Source organism: Oncorhynchus gorbuscha, linkage group LG24 (assembly GCF_021184085.1).
Source record: "Oncorhynchus gorbuscha isolate QuinsamMale2020 ecotype Even-year linkage group LG24, OgorEven_v1.0, whole genome shotgun sequence".
In the NCBI taxonomy this organism is placed as follows: domain Eukaryota; kingdom Metazoa; phylum Chordata; class Actinopteri; order Salmoniformes; family Salmonidae; genus Oncorhynchus; species Oncorhynchus gorbuscha.
In genome coordinates, this window is record NC_060196.1 from 26489253 (window position 1) to 26508879 (window position 19627).

Here is a 19627-nt window from a genome sequence, read left to right on the forward strand (position 1 = left end):
TCGCATTAGAAGGGGTGGGAGATGAGGAAATGTTGGACTGACAAGGAGGCATGACTGAGTCAAGTAGGAATCCTGACTTAAATGAAGTGGTGATTAAAGAGCTCAGCCATGTGCTTCTTGTCAGTAACAACCACATTATCAACATTAAGGGAAATTAGCAGCTGTGAGGAGGAGGGTTTATTCTCCAGGTCTTTAACCATTAAATGTCATGATGATGACTGCTAGCTAAGATTTTGAAAGTATGATATTGACATGAGTACAATCAGTCCAATCAAAGTTACTATACATGTAACGTGATTTGACGTCATTTTATCTGTGGCCAATGACCTTGAGCCTTCTTGGACGGGCACTTCTAATGTAACTCTATGGCAGCACCCAAGGGGCTAGAATTTTCTAGCTCTACCCTTAGACTTGGTGGTGTCGTAGTGTCCCTATGAGTGACAGAACACTGAGCCAGTCACGGCGTAACACTCTGTATTCTCTGCTGGCTTGCCCCACCACAGAAAGCACTGAGCTAGGCTGAAACACCTGCATTTTGGAGCTGCCTTACTCAACGAGACCATGTTTGTATGTGGCTTTATTAACTCAATGATATATCTTTTGTTTTACATTGTTTGCAAACTGATATGTGACACGTATTAACTTCTTGGTGACGGGGCAGTATTTTCACGCCGGATGAAATGCATGCCCAAATTAACTGCCTGCCACTCATCCCCAAAAGATAAGATATGCATATAATTAGTAGATGTGGATAGAAAACACTCTAAAGTTTCTAAAACTGTTTGAATCATGTCTGTGAGTATAACAGAACTTATGTAGCAGGCGAAACCCAGAGGAAAAACCATTCAGATCTTTTTTTTAGGTCACTCGCATTTCAATGGGTTTTCATTGGGAAAAGGGACCTTCTTGCAGTTCCTACCGCTTCCACTGGATGTCACCAGTCTTTAGAAATTGGTTGAGGTTATTCATTTGTGTAATGAAGAAGTAGCCCTGTTAAAAAAGAGGGTCACTTCAAGTGTACTGTTAGAGGCGCGTGACCAGAAAGGTAGCGTCAGTTTATGTTTTCTTCCTGTATTGAACACAGATCATCCCGTTTTCAATTTCATCGATTATTTACTTAAAAAAATACATAAAGTTGTATTACAAAAGTAGTTTGAAATGTTTTGGCAAAGTTTACAGGTAACTTTTGAGATATTTTGTAGTCACGTTGAGCAAGTTGGAACCAGTGTTTTCTGGATCAAACGAGCCAAATAAATTGACATTTTGGATATGTATCGACGGAATTAATCGAACAAAAGGACCATTTGTGATGTTTATGGGACATATTGGAGTGCCAACAGAGGAAGCTCGTCAAAGGTAAGGCATGATTTATATTTTTATTTCTGCGTTTTGTGTCGCGCCTGCAGGGTTGAAATATGTTTTCTCTGTTTTGTTTACGGAGGTGCTATCCTCAGATAATAGCATTGTTTGCTTTCGCCGAAAAGCGTTTTTGAAATCTGACATGTTGGCTGTATTCACAACACGTGTAGCTTTAATTTGGTATCTTACATGTGTGATTTCATGAAAGTTTAATTTTTATAGTAATTTATTTGAATTTGGCGCTCTGCATTTTCTCTGGCTTTTGGCCATGCCAAAATAACATGCAAAACAGGCAAGCCCTCCAAAAATGTTGGGCTCAAAATATGAGCCTTTTGCCTTCATAGTCAACATAGCTAATAGAAGTAACACATTAGTAAACCCGCTACAATCACGTAGTACAGTGTACAGTAAGTAATTTAGCAGTTACAACGGCAGGCCCCGGTGACAATAAATTAATTTAAAAAAAATCTTACATTGACTTGGAAGAGTTCCAGTGCTGGATAGCCTCTGTTTGAGCCGGGTGTTTGATTAGGCTACATTAGCTAGCCGCATTAGCTATCTAAGTAAGTAAAAGTGATTTCTCTTTCTCTTTCTTTCTGCTACTTCTCCTACATGTTTTAATACATGAATTTGATCAGAACTAATATCTTTCTCTCTCTTGGAGTCAATTACTCACCACATTTTATGCACTGCAGTGCTAGTTATCTTTAGCTTATGCTTTCAGTACTAGATTAATTCTCTGATCCTTTGATTGGGTGGACAACATGTCAGTTCATGCTGCAAAAGCTCTGATAGGTTGGAGGACGTCCTCCGGAAGTAGTAATAATTACAATGTATGTCTATGGAAGGGGGTGAGAACCATACGCCTTTTGTAGTTAAGTCAATGTACCCGGAGGAGGATGGAAATGTAGACCATTGCAAAACAATGTGTTTTAATCAGCTATATGGTGACGTGAATATATTTACTATAGTTTTATCTAAAAAGGACAACTTTTAAAATATAAAATCAAATTTATCGAGTAGGATGAGGAGCCTCCAAAGTCAATAACACTTTACAGCTAGGCTGCGGGGCTATATTGGTCATACAAACTATGTAGAGGTTGCTCATTCCAGGCTGAATTACATCATGATGTAGTATGAAGATAGAATTCCATCAATCTCACTTCTCTCTTGTTTCAACCACTTGAGTTAGTCCTACCTAATACCTGCATGTATGCAACATCAAACAACATAGTAATTGAGTTCCTGTATCTGTAAGGCTGTATCAAACCACCCAGGCTCAGCCAGCGACAGTTAAAGTTAACAGAGACCTCCACTCCCCAAAGTACTATAAGTCCTGTGTGCCATAGGGGTCCATACATCAGGGGTTCTCAGTGAAGGTGTCATTCATCCCTAAACACTGCAAAATAAAGAAAATCGTAAATATGTCTTTCTCCTCCGCACCAGTGAGATGTATCAGACTGTGGCTAAACACACTGTGGAATGGCCCCCACTGACCCTTCCACAGCCCGTCTGTTATCTGCTTGCCATGTCCCATTTCAAAAGGCCCCGTGTTATCCCAAATGGGGGATATTGCTGTTTTAGTTCATTGTATGTACTGACATTCTGAAGGGATTCCCCCAGAGTTGTTTTAAGCACATTGTAATATGTAACCTACAGGTGTACGTTTGTTTTATACAGTATGTCTGCCTGTACAAACGTTTATTTTGCATGTGTGTGGCATAGAAAGAATTGTGTCAGTCTTTCAAATGGACTTCTTTCCTCTCTTGACTGACACAGTTCAACCTAGCATGCTGGCTTTATTCCTTTTATCCCAGTCTGAGACGACCAAACCTGCTGAGGTCCAGGCAGCACATGCTGTCGCACACCTGGCAGTCATTAGCCTGCTGAACTGCGGCCTAATTGGCTCAAAGCAGAGGTTAATCACCATGCCCAATGGACCACGTCCTACCCAGAGGTGTCTGGCTGTAGCCCATTCGCTCGCCTGCCGCTGGGTGTCATCACAGAGACAGACGAACATATGGACACACACACACACACACACGTATGTGCACACACACTCGCCATTTTTTACTTTACAAGTTGCCAATGATTATCATCACTGAGGTAGATCATACTGTATGCATCCCTGTTAATTTCTTTAAACTAAAACCTTAACCCAACAAAGGGTTAATAAAATATCAGAATAATACTACCGCCTCTCACCTAAATCATCTTTAGAGTTTAGATTCACAACATAACGTTGTATTCAGATACCTTAGCATTTGATTTACAGACAGACAGTATTCAGCGTTGCTGCCTCCCCCCTGTACTGTGGTTATCAGTCAGAATGCAGTGCGGATGAGTGTTGGCTGAGTAAACCGAGCTTCAGGAGTTAGGGGTATCAGGGATCCCATCTCAGTGTAAAGCTAGGACAGAGGGGTTACAGCCGAGCTAGAGAATCCCTCCTTTGCCAAGTCCTTCTCCAAATCCCCACGTCAAATACATCTGAGGATACTGTCTGATTCCACCAGGGAGATTTCCATTACCATATGGAGAAATCCCATGATTTAGGGAACTTGGCTTGACGAGGAAGGATATTTAATAAAGATTTAACAGTCAGTTGAAGAGTAAACATAATCCTCTCCGTTGGAGAAAGGCCCTATTTCGGCATACATGCGGAGGAGAGCGTTGAGCTGTAAACCTCACTCGTGTCCGTGCATATGTTCAGTAACTCCCACACTGCTTTTTAACATAGTTCCATTTCAAAATGTTCCGGAGATGATTGTTTTATTCAATTCTTAAATCCTCACATGCAACGTTAAAGCACAACTGCAATATAATACACACATTTACAGACCCAAAAACAGCTTGGTGCATGCAAGCAGAAACTAACATGAAATTTGAATCATTGCAAAGATTCTATTCATAATGTAGTAAAGTAAATAATCATAACTTATACTGTAGTTAGTACACCTAAGGGCATTTGAAAGTTAAGGAAACTCTAAATAGCTTATAAAAGATTAGCAAGTAGACTTGTTACATAATTCAACACTTCAATATGAATTGTTAATATGTCAAATGATCCCCCTGGACCACTGTGGTACAGGGCCACTACTCAGATCCGTGTTGAAAAGGATGTAAGCCATTGGTCAAAGCCCTTCTGTAGTCTGTGTCATATAATCAACTCTGACCCCTGACTGATGGCTCTGACCCCTGAGAAATAACATGTATCTGGCACTATCTCATGCCTGGCCGACCCCCGGAAACACTCTCCCTGACCACCCAGGCCACCACGCGCTCGCACGCGCACGCACACACACACACACACACACACACACACACACACACACACACACACACACACACACACACACACACACACACACACACACACACACACACACACACACACACACACACACACACACACACACACACACACACACACACACACACACAGCTCTGGAAACAAAAGTCCCCATCCGTTTGTAAGTTAAACTTTGCAACAACACTGATGTTTTGCTTCACAGCAAACCATCTAAGCAACTTACAACCATAACTATCGTTTTCCTCACCCTCTTCGATCCTTCAAAATGATCTCATTAAATAAGATTAGACACAAATCTATTATGTATAAGATCTGTCCACAGATCGGCAGTGTAAATGGTTGTTCCATTCCCCTCCCTCCCCCCTCTCTGCAGTAGGAATGTATTTATTCCCATCTTTCTGATTCACTCTCCCTCTTTTGCTCTTTCTTTCAGTCTGTATGTTTTTCCCCTGCTCTTTCCTCCCGCCATCTTTCTCTAATAAGACTCCTAACAGGGTCGAAGGCCTCATTTTGAGGCCCATACTGTAAGTGTTGATAAATTAGTGTTATCGATCGAATGTGTTGATGGACATCATTATCAATGCCATTCGCAGGTCATGACTAAATCACTGTACAGCCCATTATTTCAGTTGCAAACCCACTATTTCACCAAGCTAACTATTTCAGTCCATTTTATAGACTGTTCCTTTGTATTTGTTTACAGAGAGACATAGGTTATAGCAATTGCAGAAACGTGATTCACAACGGAGCGAAACCCCCCCCCCCCCAACAATGTTTTTTTACAAGCTTGTTCAAGCATGGTTCAGTGGGAGCTGTGTAGTTATGAGTTACAAGGTCAGCCCGTAAATACTCTTTCAGCAATTTCAACGGTATTTGTAAAGTATAAGTTGAGTAGCATTGTTGATGCCAGTTTAAAGTATACTGTAATATGGGCATGGTGGGCATTGTCCTTTTGGGGTAAAATAAGGTATTACATAATGGGAAAATACAGGGGGAGAAAAAGCTTAGGGAACAAGAAAGTTAGCTGCACACACAGACTCATATTTAAAAGACAGAACAAGTGAAGATATTTTCACAAACACTGTATTCCCTTGCTGTAAAATTGATACTAAGATGCTTTTTTCATGTTTATATGGATGCAGGCTATTGCCAGTACAAACATCCTTAAGCACGGCTTCAACACAAAAAGGGAAGAGTAGCACAGACTCTCCAAGACTTCTGCGTCAATCCCATAATACTGTGTCATCTGGAAATGACTATTGCCGCATTCAGATGCTAGTCAGAACTAGGAAACTCTCAACTTTCTGACTTGCTGATTCGTTGAAAGCTGCATGTGTATAACTATAACCAGTTAGCAGTTCAGAAATTTCAGAGTTTCCTAGTTCTGACTAGCACTTGAATGCGGCATTAGTCACACCATGAGAGGAGAACCAGGCCAATTTACTTACTTCTCCAACTACTTACTCACAAATATGTTTTGAATAACCAAGATCTACATTGCGATGGATTGATTTAATAGCTTTATTATATTGTATTTATTATGCTGTCTGGATACTAAATAAAATAGTGTTGGTGAGTATTACTCAGCCTCTGTGCTTTGGAAATCATTAAAATAGGGGGGGACAGTAATAAATGTGACAATTAGTCCATGCTGCATATGATTTAGATCAAGGATTAGAATCCTATATTTCTCTGGGCAATAATTTCCGTCTGGCTTTATATTTAGACGCAACCAAGGAGCTGGCAGTAAAGCAAACATTTCCTAGCAAAGCTCGACATTGTTTATAATAAATGGGCACACTTGTGCATCGGTGGACTACAGCTTTAAATTACCATCTGCGGTATCCAATGGGTGCGTGTGGGCATGTGTGTGTAAGTGAGTTGCATGACCGTGCTACTTTCGTTTACGTGTCATAACAAACGTGTCTGTCTGCGTCAGTGGAGATTGTACTATTCCAGTAAGGCCCCCACCACCGATGCCCAAAATAATCCAAAACCAAACCAAAACGTCATGCTATCTTTTGCTACAATCTGTTGCTTCTCAGTACAATAAATACAAGTTGAAGAACATGTCGCAGATTGTTTGGGATTCTGAAGTGGAGGTGCCAGAGCAGAGGAGAACAGAACATAGATGGCAGCTTTGTTTGTGGCCTGGTTGGTTTTGGCCAATGTTCTTGAGAAGCAATCACACAACTATTTGAGAGAACAAATATATTTATAGTGAACAGCAGGCCGATTAGATTTCTCCACTCCGAGCGCCAACGAGCCTTCCTTCCCTTAACTAAAGCCCACTGTAGGCTCAAAGATGCCTCTTCCTGCCCTGAAGAAACAAACAACCACTGTTTCACCCATCGAAATAGCAAGAGGTTACAGTATGTGTGCGTGAGGGAGAGAGAGAGAGAGAGAGAGGAAGAGAGGGGAACAGTGAAGGAGAGAGAGGGAGGGAGAATCCTTTGAGTGCAAATAAATCACTATCCCTGTTCAAGTGTCCTTTTACATACAGTGTAGATAAACATACCTGCATTATCCCCCCTTGAACCGTATCCTACATGGTCCTTCTCTGCACTTAACAAATCTTTCCTTGTCAAATACTGTCTATAGGGAGAAGGAAGTCAGTGCCTGTGCGGTCAGTATTAAACTCTGAGAGGTAAAAAGGGATGGAGTTATCCAATCTTCACAATGGGACATATAAACCCGGATTTAGTCTCAGCGCATAACAAAAGAAATCGGTTGACCTCTCCCTATAGCTTTACCGTAAAATCAATTTCTGTAGCCTACAGAGAAAACCTGGAGAGTGTGCACCTGACACTTTAAGAGGCAGACTTCTTAAAGTAAATCCTGTCGTCACATAATCCAAGATGTTTCCACAAATTAGATATGACAATCGCCTCACTCTCAACCCGACCACACCAGTTTGTCCAAACATCTGAACGCTGCGAAACACCCTTCCCGGCAGCATAAATGGCTGCAACGTCTTCGGAAAACAAACAGAAATCCATCTGAAGTTGAAAAAAATAACATTTAGAAACTGAAGTAGCTTCTTATCAGAAGGGGCTACAAATCTGACGAATCACCTCAATTGGAATTGTCAGACCATCTCCTCTCAGAGACCTTTGATTGCACGAAACTTTCTGGAATGTTCCAGTAGTTTTCCAAATCTAACGAATCCAAACGTCTGCATATTTAGTGCTCTTGAAGAAGCAAAACGTTTAACCCCTTATTCAAGGACCAAGTATCAGTTGCGGGAACACTTTACTGTATGTAAATATCTGTTATGACATGATACAGTTAAATGAGAATGAATTTCCAAATCTAACGAATCCAAGCATCTGCCACAGTTTGAAAAACATTTAGCGCTCGGGAAGAAGCAAAAAGTTAAACTCCTTATTCAAGGACCAAGTATCAGTTGTGGGAACATTTTACTGTATGTAAAATATCTGTTACGACATGATACCATCAAAAGAGAAGGAATTTGGACTGCATAATGTCAGCAATGTCTCCATTTTAGATATCAGTCAGTAGTGCCAACGTGAATTCGAGGCTTATCAAGACACATACATACAGCTCTTTAATAGTACCTGTAGTTGCGTTTCTCACTATCGATGTGAAAGCGGTCGTACAGGGAGAAGGCCTGGTGTCCGTCCCAGTCGGTGAGCTCCACACGGAGGGCATACTGCCTCTGGCTGGTCAGCAGGTATACAAACTCATTCCCCAGCCAGTGCTCTGCAGAAACCGTCCCAAAGCCCTGCAACAGAAGAAGGAGAGCAAGAGGAGGCCAGAGTCATCACTGAGGCCCATAGGGAATCTTACCGTCAATTCCGGGATACAGGATAGAAGTCATTCCCGATCCCTTCCAAGGTCTTCCTGGAAAAGATGCAAATCTCTCCACCATGGAATTTTTTTAAATAACATTTTTGTGATGTCATCATCAATGACTGCTTCAGGATTGACGCCTAAACAAATGCAACACAAAGCATGAAACCGCACAGGAATAGCCCTCCCTGTTTATGAGAGCATAAATTGGGACCAGCTGAAAAAAGGCACACAAAGCACCTTTTCCACCCTTCCTCTTCCCACCCAAACCAAACACGTAATAAACCCTCTTTATTACACAGTCCATGAGAATGACAACAGATGCACACAACGCCACGTACGCCTTCTCAACAATTACAACGTTTAGGTAGGAGCACAATGACTCCCATTGTAGATAAAGTGCTTTTGACGGCAGCAGTAGTAACGAACCTGCAATGGGGAGAATTAGAAACTAGGATGACATGATGGCTCATAGAGACTGGTCTGGAGCTCTGGACTGTTCCATTAATGATTTGCGGAAGGGGTGGGTTGAAGGGGGAGATGTGCCGAGAGCCTTTCGATGATTGGGAGAATGGAAGGAGGAAAGTAAACACGGGGCATTCCTCCAGCCTGAGACATGTCCTGCTGTGTGGGTGGAAGGAGAAAGTGGCTGGGCCACGTCCCTGACTCAATCTGACTTCCGACTGATCTGCCTTTTAGCGCTGTCCAAGGCCTCCCCTTGTGATTCCGTTTCACCTCTGCAAACCTGACTTGTGGTTGGGATGGTTGGACTCAAACAGTAGTGGTTCCCCCTTAATGTTCCACACCAGAGGGTTCATTCACACGCAAACTTGGATGAATGCGTCTACCAGGAATTTCAGAGAGGAGGTTTTGAAGTATTGCTGGGTAGAGAAGTAAACCTTTTCTTAAAACGATAAAGATTGATAGAAAGTGTTCTTTCATAAAGTTTGCCATACATTCTGACAAATACTAACTTAGACATTAATATTTACTTAATAAGGTATTGCAAATTGTCAAATTGATTTGTGTCTCATACCGGTTAAAGAACACATTTGTTATCCTGCTACATATACTCTATCTAGTACTGCTAATGTATTTATAAACATTACGGTGATAAGATCACATACTTGACGACTAATTGTAGGGGTCACTGCCAGAGTGCTCTCCATCCTCCCACAAAATAGGAATAGCCCAATAAAGTTTGCCCAAAAGATTTATGAATCCTTCAAGTGTTTTGAATTTACGTGCAAAAGCCCACAGAGACCAACAGCAGTGAATTGAATCACACAATAAAACAATATCAATCACTTAACAGACTCTTCAAGGAAGGGCCTCTGAGGGAGCCAAAGGTGTGCCAGTATTCGGTGGCGGTGCTAGGGTCCGTGCTGATTCCATTGCCACTTGTATTCCACGCTCTCCATGCTTGGCTAGGGGTGCCATGGCTCCCTCACTGCTTCTAACCAGCTGGACTTTCTGTCTGTACCTCTTTGACCTTTCCCTTTTCACCCTTGTCAAATCTATATTTACCCTCTGCAGATCACCTGTTACCATGTGCTCAGATTGGTAATTAAAACACCCTCCATATTGAATCTGGTCTCCAGCTGCTGTGATGCCTACGTTATGTTAGTATACGCTACAGCTAATTGGAATGGCAATGGGGTAGCTCATCGCTCCTAAAAGCAAAACAGAGCTTAGCCTCTTAGCGCACCAGTCGATATCTATTCCCGTATCGAATGGACGATGATGATCACAACACCTTGCGCTGTTACGTGAGATTAAACAAATGTATCGTTTTCCGACAACTGCTGTCCTGTTTTGAAATGAATAACAACAGCGTGTCAGGCCCAGGGTTGGGTTGGATTTCGTGCCAGCCTCCGACACCCAAGCTAGAGTCTCTAATACGAGGGCTGAGGAATCCCTCCCTGTGTACAGATGTACCAGAGATACAGCTGGTGTTGCTGGGTAGGACAGATTTTGTAGGAGTGTTCCACACGGGCCTGGCCACTCTTGAGAATACAAGGGAATCCTACCTCACTCTTTATCAACATGTTAAATCCAAGAGAGAGAGGCGAGAGTACGCCCATTTGTTATAATTTACTGTAGCAGAGGATGTGTGTTGGAAACAGACCCCTCATTCATGCATGGCTTTATCTTGTGCGTGTGGTGCTTTCGAGTTTGGCTGTTTGTTATTCTTCTCGTCTCACCGTCTTGTACTCCTTCCACGTTTTCTGGAAGTCCAGGCCGCCGTCCTCTCTTCGCTGGATGGTCGTCCATCCGCCACCAGCGGTCTCCATGTTACAATGCACCTGTAAACACACATTCCCCGTTGGTCATTAAGTTCTCAGGCTGCCTACAGACACAATCCACATGCTCTTATCTTACAATTTAGAGCACAAGTATAGACATGATAGGTTAAATTGGCCTAACTAGTGATTCCTTTCTATGAATCATCGGTTCCAGGACACAGTCCTTCTCATGTATCATCAGGGCGAAGTATTGTGAGTCCTACTCAAATGTAATCAATGTATCCTGATCCTCCAACAACTCCCAGGAGGTGACCCCAATCACAGGCCTGGTGCAGACTTAAGCGGACGGGGCCAGTGGAGCAGGACACATACCACTGGACACCTGGATGGAACATGACCCTTAACCCTTGGCCGCTGTGTAAGCTGATAACAGGGGTATCTATCTGCTGTGGTGCTATTTGTTTGAGTAGTGGAGAAGGTCTGGAGGAGGTCTATCACCTCGGACAAGACCCCAGCTGAACACACAGTGCCCGGTCTGGGTATAATTAAGTAGGTATAGCCCCTGACAGAATTATTCTCCGAAACCAGACACGAGGCTTTCTCCTTTCTCCTTTCTCTCCCCCTCATCCCTCACTCCTCCGCCAACCTCCCCCTCGTACCTCCCTGCCATCCGTCTGAGGCCTGGCAGCACCCTGTGGAGGTGGTGAACACCTGTTTCACCCCCTCCCCCGCCACCCTCTTGTAAACCCTGGCCCTCGTCAGGCTGCCAAGGGTGTATTTTGAGCCTTCGATTATTCCTGAAGCACTGATGCAGCCAATAACTACCATAGCCCCACTTCACTTGCTGCTCTCAAGTGGGTCAATGTCTTTGGCTTTCTTGGACAGAGTTGAAGCTCACTCTAGTAACAAAAAACACCCTAAACACTTATCAAAGAGCTGCTTAAAGTGATGAAATGGTAGATATTTTCTCTGTGTGAAGTTCTGACTGGCTGCCCACCTTTTTGGTCTCCTGGGCATTAATATGTATGGTGTAGACCCCATTCTTGTAGAAACCAGCCTGGTACAGATCGGCACAGTCCCGAAACTTCTTCTCTTCGTCCACCCGCTTCGTGCTGTTTGGGACTACTGAGGAAACACGAGGTACATATTTGGCATCACAACTTCATGCTGTGGAAATTCAGGTTCTAGAAAGACTTCAGAAAATAGTACTTTTAAGCTAAAAAAAAAACAGTCGCACAGAGGTGGTGTTTGAATGTTAAACTGCAGCAGTTGTATTGCCTTCAGACTGTCAAACAATCTATCAACAAGTGTCAACAAGCAACTTCCATATGTCTTTATTTTCAAATTATATATTTGACTGACAGGTGTCAATGAGGTTATTAAAAGCCCTGTGCTCAGCACTTGGGCGCTATCCATTACCAAAATACACTTAGTATTCCAAACATTAGGAACACCTTTCTAATATTGAGTTTCACCCCCCCCCCCCTCCCCCGGCCTCAGAACAGCCTCAATTCGTCAGGTGTCGAAACCGTTCCACAGGGATGCTGGCCCACTCCAATGCTTCTTATCGTTGTGTCAAGTTGGCTGCATTTACAGTACATCCCGGTTAGTGAGCATTTCTCCTTTACCAAGACAATGCATCCACCTGACAGGTGTGGCATATCAAGAAGCAGATTAAACAGCATGACCATTACACAGGTGTACCTTGTGCTGGGGACAAACAAGAAGGCCACTCTAAAATATGCAGTTTTGTCACACAACAAAACACGACAGATGTCCTTTACTTCGGCTCATGAAACATGGCACAGCACTTTACAGTTGACATATTTTATGTTCAGTTTATATACAAATATGTCAATTTTGATCCTGCTAATTAAATAAATAATTGACTACCTTATAGGTTTCATGTCCCATATGAGCCATCAAGCAGTGGGGTTTTTGTAATATCAAAACCGGCAGTGTACATTTATCATGATTACCATCTTTACATTCCAGAAAATGAATATGTAAGTAAAGTGACACAGAAGCCGAACTCCACGTTCTCTGTGTGGATATCCATATAGCTCATGAGAAAATCAGAGGGTGACTGGATGGCTTATTAGCAAGATAAAAGCAGTTTGTCAAGTGGATGATCTCCCGCCCAGAACGAGGGCATCTGACTTTGACAGGCCTGTTCGAACAGGCAGCTGGGTCTATTTCCATCTGTATATAATTATGGCGGCAATATTTTTGAACCCAAGCAAGGGGCCTAGGACAAAATACTACAAGCTATACATTTCAAGTTCCTGTTATAACAAGTGGTTTATATTTACCCTCCAAGTCCTTGTTATATCGATGGAAATTACAATTCCAAAACGAGGGGGCGAATCTCAGTTTTCACACCATTGTTTTTACTATTGGAATTGTTTACGCAAAGGGGATGTCACTGGAAAGCGAAACGTGTCAGTGATCCTTAGACTCCACTTTGATCCCCCTTCCTCAGCTGAACAGTCAGTCGAGACACAGGCTGTAGGTTAGGCATATTATTTAGGCCATTTTGATGAAGTATTGAGTGTCAGCGACAAGAATATCCCACCGTGACAGGTTGATAGAGTAGGACCTTGCTCTGCGGAGTCTAACACAACTAAAGGCCGGCCCTGTCGTGACGCAATTTACTTCATACGGGGAGATGGCAGGACGCATTAGAGAGGTGGGAGAGGTCGGTGTCAAAGGGGAACCTTCTGACTCACAGTCTGTCACAGTGAGGACAAATTTCACAATAAACGGTGCAGTCAAAGTCAACCAGAGACTGGTGACTCCCTGCTATAGGAGAGGCACCCTTGAAGAGCTTGCAGCCTGGCTCTGAAAATATGAGGTATTTCCCAATATTTATTTACAGACAAATATTTTGTGATTCAGTGGGGACTTGTATTCAGCAGGGGGTTCATGTGAAAAGGATAGCAGGGCTGGGTGTTTGCATAAATCAGTACCCTTGCCAAATGAGCCCAAATGGACCCAGAGAGGCTGTGACGCAGATCTAAAAAGACTCTCATGAACCTACATGGACCCAAGCAGCCCCGAGAGGCCCCTCAAAGACCCCCTGGGGATTGAAAAGGTCCCTTTATACATCTCACTGTGGACCCAGAAGGCACCCCATGGAGTCAAATGGACACACGTGGAAACAAAGGAACCAAAATGGACTGCGACAGATCTAGCAGACTCAATTAAATGTGAAAGGATGCTAAAAACCAAATAAAATGGACTCAAAACCACAAACAAATATCTGGGGGAAAGACAAGCAAACAAAAATAGGGTCAATAGAAGTCTGGAATATGTCCATGATAGACGGTGCCGATACACACCTCATGGATAATCTCTCTACTTGCTCCAGAGTATCTTTGCAGCGTCAGGTGTCACTTCAAGACAAATGAGTATGCTTAAACATGAGCATAGTTACATCACAAAAGGCCTTAGTAGAAAACATCTAATGATTTACTGTACGCTATATACAATCAACGAGATAAATGCCATTTTGAAGCATTTCATAGAACTCTGAGCTAAATGCGGATAATTAAAATAAGATCATATTCCCTCCAGACATGGCTTTCCCGGCTGTAAAAAATGATTGATGGCATTCATTAGGTTTGGATGATAGAATACTGTAAAAAGAAAATCATATTTAGCGCCCAGAGATTCTGAAGAGCGTTCCAACACTGAGGTCAATTACCACTACTAACGGTATTTGGCTCAATGCACTCTCGAAAGATTTAGGTAATAATGACGACCCAAACGTGAGCTCAGTGGCATCTGGCTGCACCAGAGATGGTTGGATTAGAGTTCAGAGCATAATACAGTGGAAAAGGTACTGAAGAGTATTTCTGTCTGTAATAAAACATTCTCATTCTGATTGACTGGGACTGGCTCCCCAGTGGGTGGGTCTATGGCCTTCCTAGGTCCACCCAAGGCTGCACCCCTGCCCAGTCATGTGAGATCCATAGATTAGAGCCTAATGAATTTATTTCAATTGACTGAACTGAAACTCAGTCAAATCTTTGAAATTGTTGCGTGTTGCATTTATATTATTGTTCAGTATAAATAAGCCTAAATATTGAGAAGTATGTTTCTTGACCAACTTCTGTAACAATGTTTATGGGCATATGTTTAGCATCTAAACTCCCCTTTTAAAATGTTCCCCATAGTAACTGTCAGTGATGATTTGAATCTGAGCATTAAAGGAAATGCTAGGGGTCAGTTTTCAAAACAGAGCCTAACTCGAATAGACGCCATCCAATGGCACAAAAAGCTGACCCTCCCCGAACAAAAACACAAATCTGTTTGGTAAACAAACAAATCCTCCCCCTGAAAATCCTCCCCTGTAACGGAGCATCATCACATCTAGATTTAGACACTGTGGGGAACGGAAGTGTTGCAACCTCCCCTAGGAGCCATTATAGGTTGAATTATTCGGCAGGGGTGAAGAGGTGACCCCAGCGCCCGGTTAGCCCTCAGTGCCACCGTGGAGGAGGATGGGACAAACCACAGAGCCAGGGTGTCCATTGTTTAATTTCACTCTCCTCTTGTTAAAGCAACCACCAATCAAATTGGGAGGCTGGATGCCCCAGTGACCCAAAGAAACACCCCGAGCTGACAGGGAGATTACATGGCTGACTAGGTGACAAAGTTGCAGAGGTGTTTACTAAATGGATTACTGGCAACTAATGGAACATGGCAAACGTGGACGTCTTTCCATGTCAGTTAATTACTTGTTTTTCATTTGGCAAACAGTTTTAGAGACTTAAGAAACCCTAATAACATATTTGGGTCACAATATGGCACGGCACAGGGATTAGTTAATACACAGGGATTAGTTAATATGACCCATTCAGTAGACAGCTTAAACGACACTCAAAGGACCATCTGCCATAAAGTGTTCCTACTGTCAGAGCTATGAAATTAAGCCGCTAGGGAGTCTTTTTGCATAGAACAATAAAGCTATGAAGTAGCACGAGATAATCATGTCATGCACATATCCACTCTCCGTGTCTGAGATATCTATTCATGCCTGCTCATTTCCTGTTCATACGGGCGAACAGCCACAGGAAGCAGTGTGGGGTCTTGGGCCGTCACAGCAGGAAGTAGGGAACATGAACATAGTGCAAGGTTTCTCGCTAGACACTCCACCAATCCCAGCACACACATTTACTTGAAATCTCCTGTGACTGAATGTGATCGAGGGAAGCTTGGGATCAAGTGGGTTTGGGATTGTGCTGTTGTGTTGAGTTGGAGGGGGTGCAATGAGTTCACTGCATTGACTAAACATGAGGCTCATGTTGCTGTCAGGGTCAAGAGGTGGACCGAAGGGTCCCTTATTATCGCCACGGGGAGACACGAACGAAGAAAAAGAGTTGATTACTCAAAATGGTGGCTGTTTGACATTTCACTCAAGCGGTAACCACAGCCTAGGCTGTCACGGTGAAGCGTGATAAACCATTACCGTAACGAGAGCACCACACCGAGCAACTAGAGTGATGAGTGACCACTTTGGCTTCCCCCTCGAGCAGAGGTTAAGGGCATCACTGTGCCTCTCTGTATGGAACCATGTTTATCGTATTGGCATCATGGCAGCTCCTTCCTCTCTCTCATCTTTGAGAGCCCAAACAGTTTCCAAGCACCTTCTTTTAAATAACATATCAATTTTTTAAACATCTTGCACCTGTAATAACACACATGCACATGTTTTGACTTTTCTCTTCAGGGTGCAGCTCCCAACTAGGCATCTTCTTGGAGGACAATACAGTGTGAAGTCTGTCAACACGAGACCCTTAGCTACTATACCTCCGTCCTTGTTGCAGAGGCTGATGAGGTTGTGCACTGTGTCCATCATTTCCTGCTGCTGCCTCTGCATGGCGGTGCTGTTGCCTGTGGCCCTGGTCAGCTGGGTCTCCAGCTCACGGATCACCCCACTCTGTTTCCCCACCAGAGCCTGCAGGCTTCCCTTCTCCTCCCGCAGCGTCCCCAGCTCCTCCCGGTGACGAGACTCCATCTCCTGCATCTTCTGCTCCATGAACCTTGGGAGACGGAAGACCCGACATAGGGAAGGTTTGTTAGACCTATAGCTTTAGTTTATAGATGACTGTAAACTGAAGATATAACCAACTTTCGGATTAGTCCTCTATTCGTGATTTGCTGCTTACATAGTTGTATGGTAGTTACATAACAGTTACCAAATAATTACTGGTATTTCTTTGTGCTTGTCAAAAACAGCCGAATTCCATCACGTTCTAAGTTATTTTCTACCTGCCTTCTTTTGATGGATCAAGCAAGTGAATTATCAGACCAAATCCGCTTCCGGCGTATCCCCTTCTCCCGAGCCTAAAACATGTTCTGAACTGTAGCCGTGGCAACATGTGTTATGGAGACCCAACTATATACATTACGCCCAGACATAATAGCAATACAATTCTTTATGTCAGTGCATTCAGTCACCATGAGTTGCACACAGACAATGAACACATATACATACATTTCATCAGAAACTTTGCAGACTAATTTGAGCTCTAACCGTATCCAATGGTCTTTCATGAGATAAATAATGTCTGGGAAATGATATAGTCTGAAAGATGATACAGGCTGACGTCGTATTGATGAACAAATTCAGAACTACTCCGCTTGCATTCAATTGATGTATAAAATCAAATGTTTAAATGGGAGGTGATTTCAGAATTGCGCAATCTTTGAAAATTGCTCCCAGTAAAGGAATCCTCGGTGGAGGCTACTCTTGGAGGGCGGCTCATAATAATGGCTGGAACGGAGGCAATTACCAGCCATTACCACGAGCCCATCCTCCCCAATTAAGGTGCCACCAACCTCATGTGGAACCCATGTCTATAAACCTTGAGCGCAGCTCTCAAATATAGGAATCAGTATATATATATTTTTATGAATGGAAGAATTCAGTACAGCTGTGTTACTGTATTTACAGTAAACACTGGGGATGGGAGGGAGCTTTTAAGCAGACGATGAGAGACAAACTAAACAAACTGGACTCTGAAAAGCCATCCAAAAGCCACATTCGATTACTCCCATTGCAACATCATTAAAGTGCAGCTTTCAAAGACCATCTAGGAAAATATGGACTCATGGACTTCATACTGTTATACTTCACGGGATTGGGTGTCTTGTTGCACATTGAGTTGATCTGTCTATACATGAGTTTGTGTCTGGAGTCATGAAGGGCATGATGTCTTTAAATGATGTTTCACATTGTGTTAGTGGCCTGTGAGTTTACCCGTTCTTGTCGTGGAGCTTTCTGATCTCGTTGGTCTGCACCATGAGCTGCTTCTCCAGCTTGTTGGTGGACAGGGAGTTCTCAAGCAGTTGAATCTCTAGTCTGGAGGTTTGGTTCAGAACCTGCCCCAAGGCAGAAATAGGTTAGCGGTATCCTGCCTTCTAGAGATGTTCCAGCAAAACAAAATGTAGGTAAGATGTAAATCATCAGCTCCTCTTTAGGAAGAGGTAATAAAGTATAGGTTTTGCATGAAGAGAGGTTGTTCTGACACATGGTAATACTCAGTAATTTTGCTTATCAAAACCTACCCCCACAAGTACCACTTTTGTCCCCTTCCTTCTTAAGCTCCCCAAGTATCAAGAGAAGTTGAAACCTAAACATAGGCACCAGTGGCGGTCAGTGCCGTTTAAGATGAGGGAGGGTGATTCTTTTCTTCGTGAGCATGGCTTCATATTCCATTCTCCCAGTTCAATGTAACAGCGACGGGTTTAGGCTACTACATGATACTCAAATTTTCCTTCTACCCATCATGAGGTTGCTACAACGGACACGGGTTGAGAGACAAATTTGAGGTGACAGACAGTGACACAAACAAGAGTTTCTATTCTATTTTCAACAGAACATGCGTAAACACACAGCCACGTCGTATTGCTCTCTTGCTTCTCCCTCATTTTGGAAGAAATGCATTTGTTCAAAACTGTTCAACTATTGTCTTTCTCTCTCTTTGAGTCAACTACTCACCACATTTTATGCACTGCAGTGCTAGCTAGCTGTAGCTTATGCTTATTCAGTACTGTAATAATAATTTGATAACTTTGGGTGGAAGTCAATGTACCCAGAGGAGGACAGAAGCTAGCTGTCCTCCGGCTACAGTACACCATGGCGCTACCCTACAAAGGGCTGTTGAGGCTACTGCAAAATAGTGTGTTTTAATCAATTATTTGGTGACGTGATTATATTTAGTATAGTTTTATCTAAAATTGATAACTTTTTAAATGTTTTACCATTTTTATTTTTATGAAGAGAGCATAGGTATTTACATGTCATCCATATTTTCTTTGGCCAGTTCCCCCTTTTGCTTTTTTTGGGGTGGTTTAATGTGGAATAGCTGAGTCTATGGTGCGTGAGATTGTTCCCGGCAGGAGTGTGAGGAGCTTAGGGGCATATAGTACCTGCGTCTCCACATCCGTTAGCTTGCGGGTCTGCTCGGCCGTCTGGGACAAGAGGTTGGTGCCCATCTCCAACATGGCGGCCGTGTGGTTGTGAACGGCACTCTGCTGCAACTGGGCCATCTCTGTCTTCATGCTCTCCTTTATGTCGTTTTCAATCTGAAGATAGATGATGAGAGGATGGATGAGACACAGAGCATGAAACAGACTACAACAGACGGCCCATAATGCAGACTCAACAAAACTGGGGTATGTTGAAAAAGGAAAGTGGCAGAGGATAAACAGACGCTGTAAATCATGCAGACACAACAAAATACGAGATACGTTTGAAAACAGTGACAGTTGCGGGACGGCATTCAATCACTTTACAGTTGAAAGAGAGAACATGCCTGACAAATGGCTCCCATCCACGTTGATCAAGCTTCAAATCTCATACATTCTCTAATCATTGTAACATTCCCCT

General features: G+C 43.0%; 1 protein-coding gene across 2 annotated transcripts in view; it reads right to left on the reverse strand.

Moving 5' to 3' along the window:
• Window positions 1–19627, reverse strand: part of LOC124012920 (angiopoietin-1-like) — a 61592-nt gene that overhangs the window by 15476 nt on the left and 26489 nt on the right. The window contains exons 2-7 of one of the 2 annotated variants that reach the window (XM_046326978.1): window positions 19168–19323; window positions 17996–18117; window positions 16543–16775; window positions 11726–11850; window positions 10687–10788; window positions 8248–8414 (exon numbers count right to left, since the gene is read on the reverse strand). In XM_046326978.1, the coding sequence (XP_046182934.1) occupies window positions 8248–8414; window positions 10687–10788; window positions 11726–11850; window positions 16543–16775; window positions 17996–18117; window positions 19168–19323 (905 nt within the window). Of the gene's footprint in view, window positions 1–8247; window positions 8415–10686; window positions 10789–11725; window positions 11854–16542; window positions 16776–17995; window positions 18118–19167; window positions 19324–19627 lie in introns of both variants that reach the window. The other variant, XM_046326977.1, reaches the window with a different exon arrangement.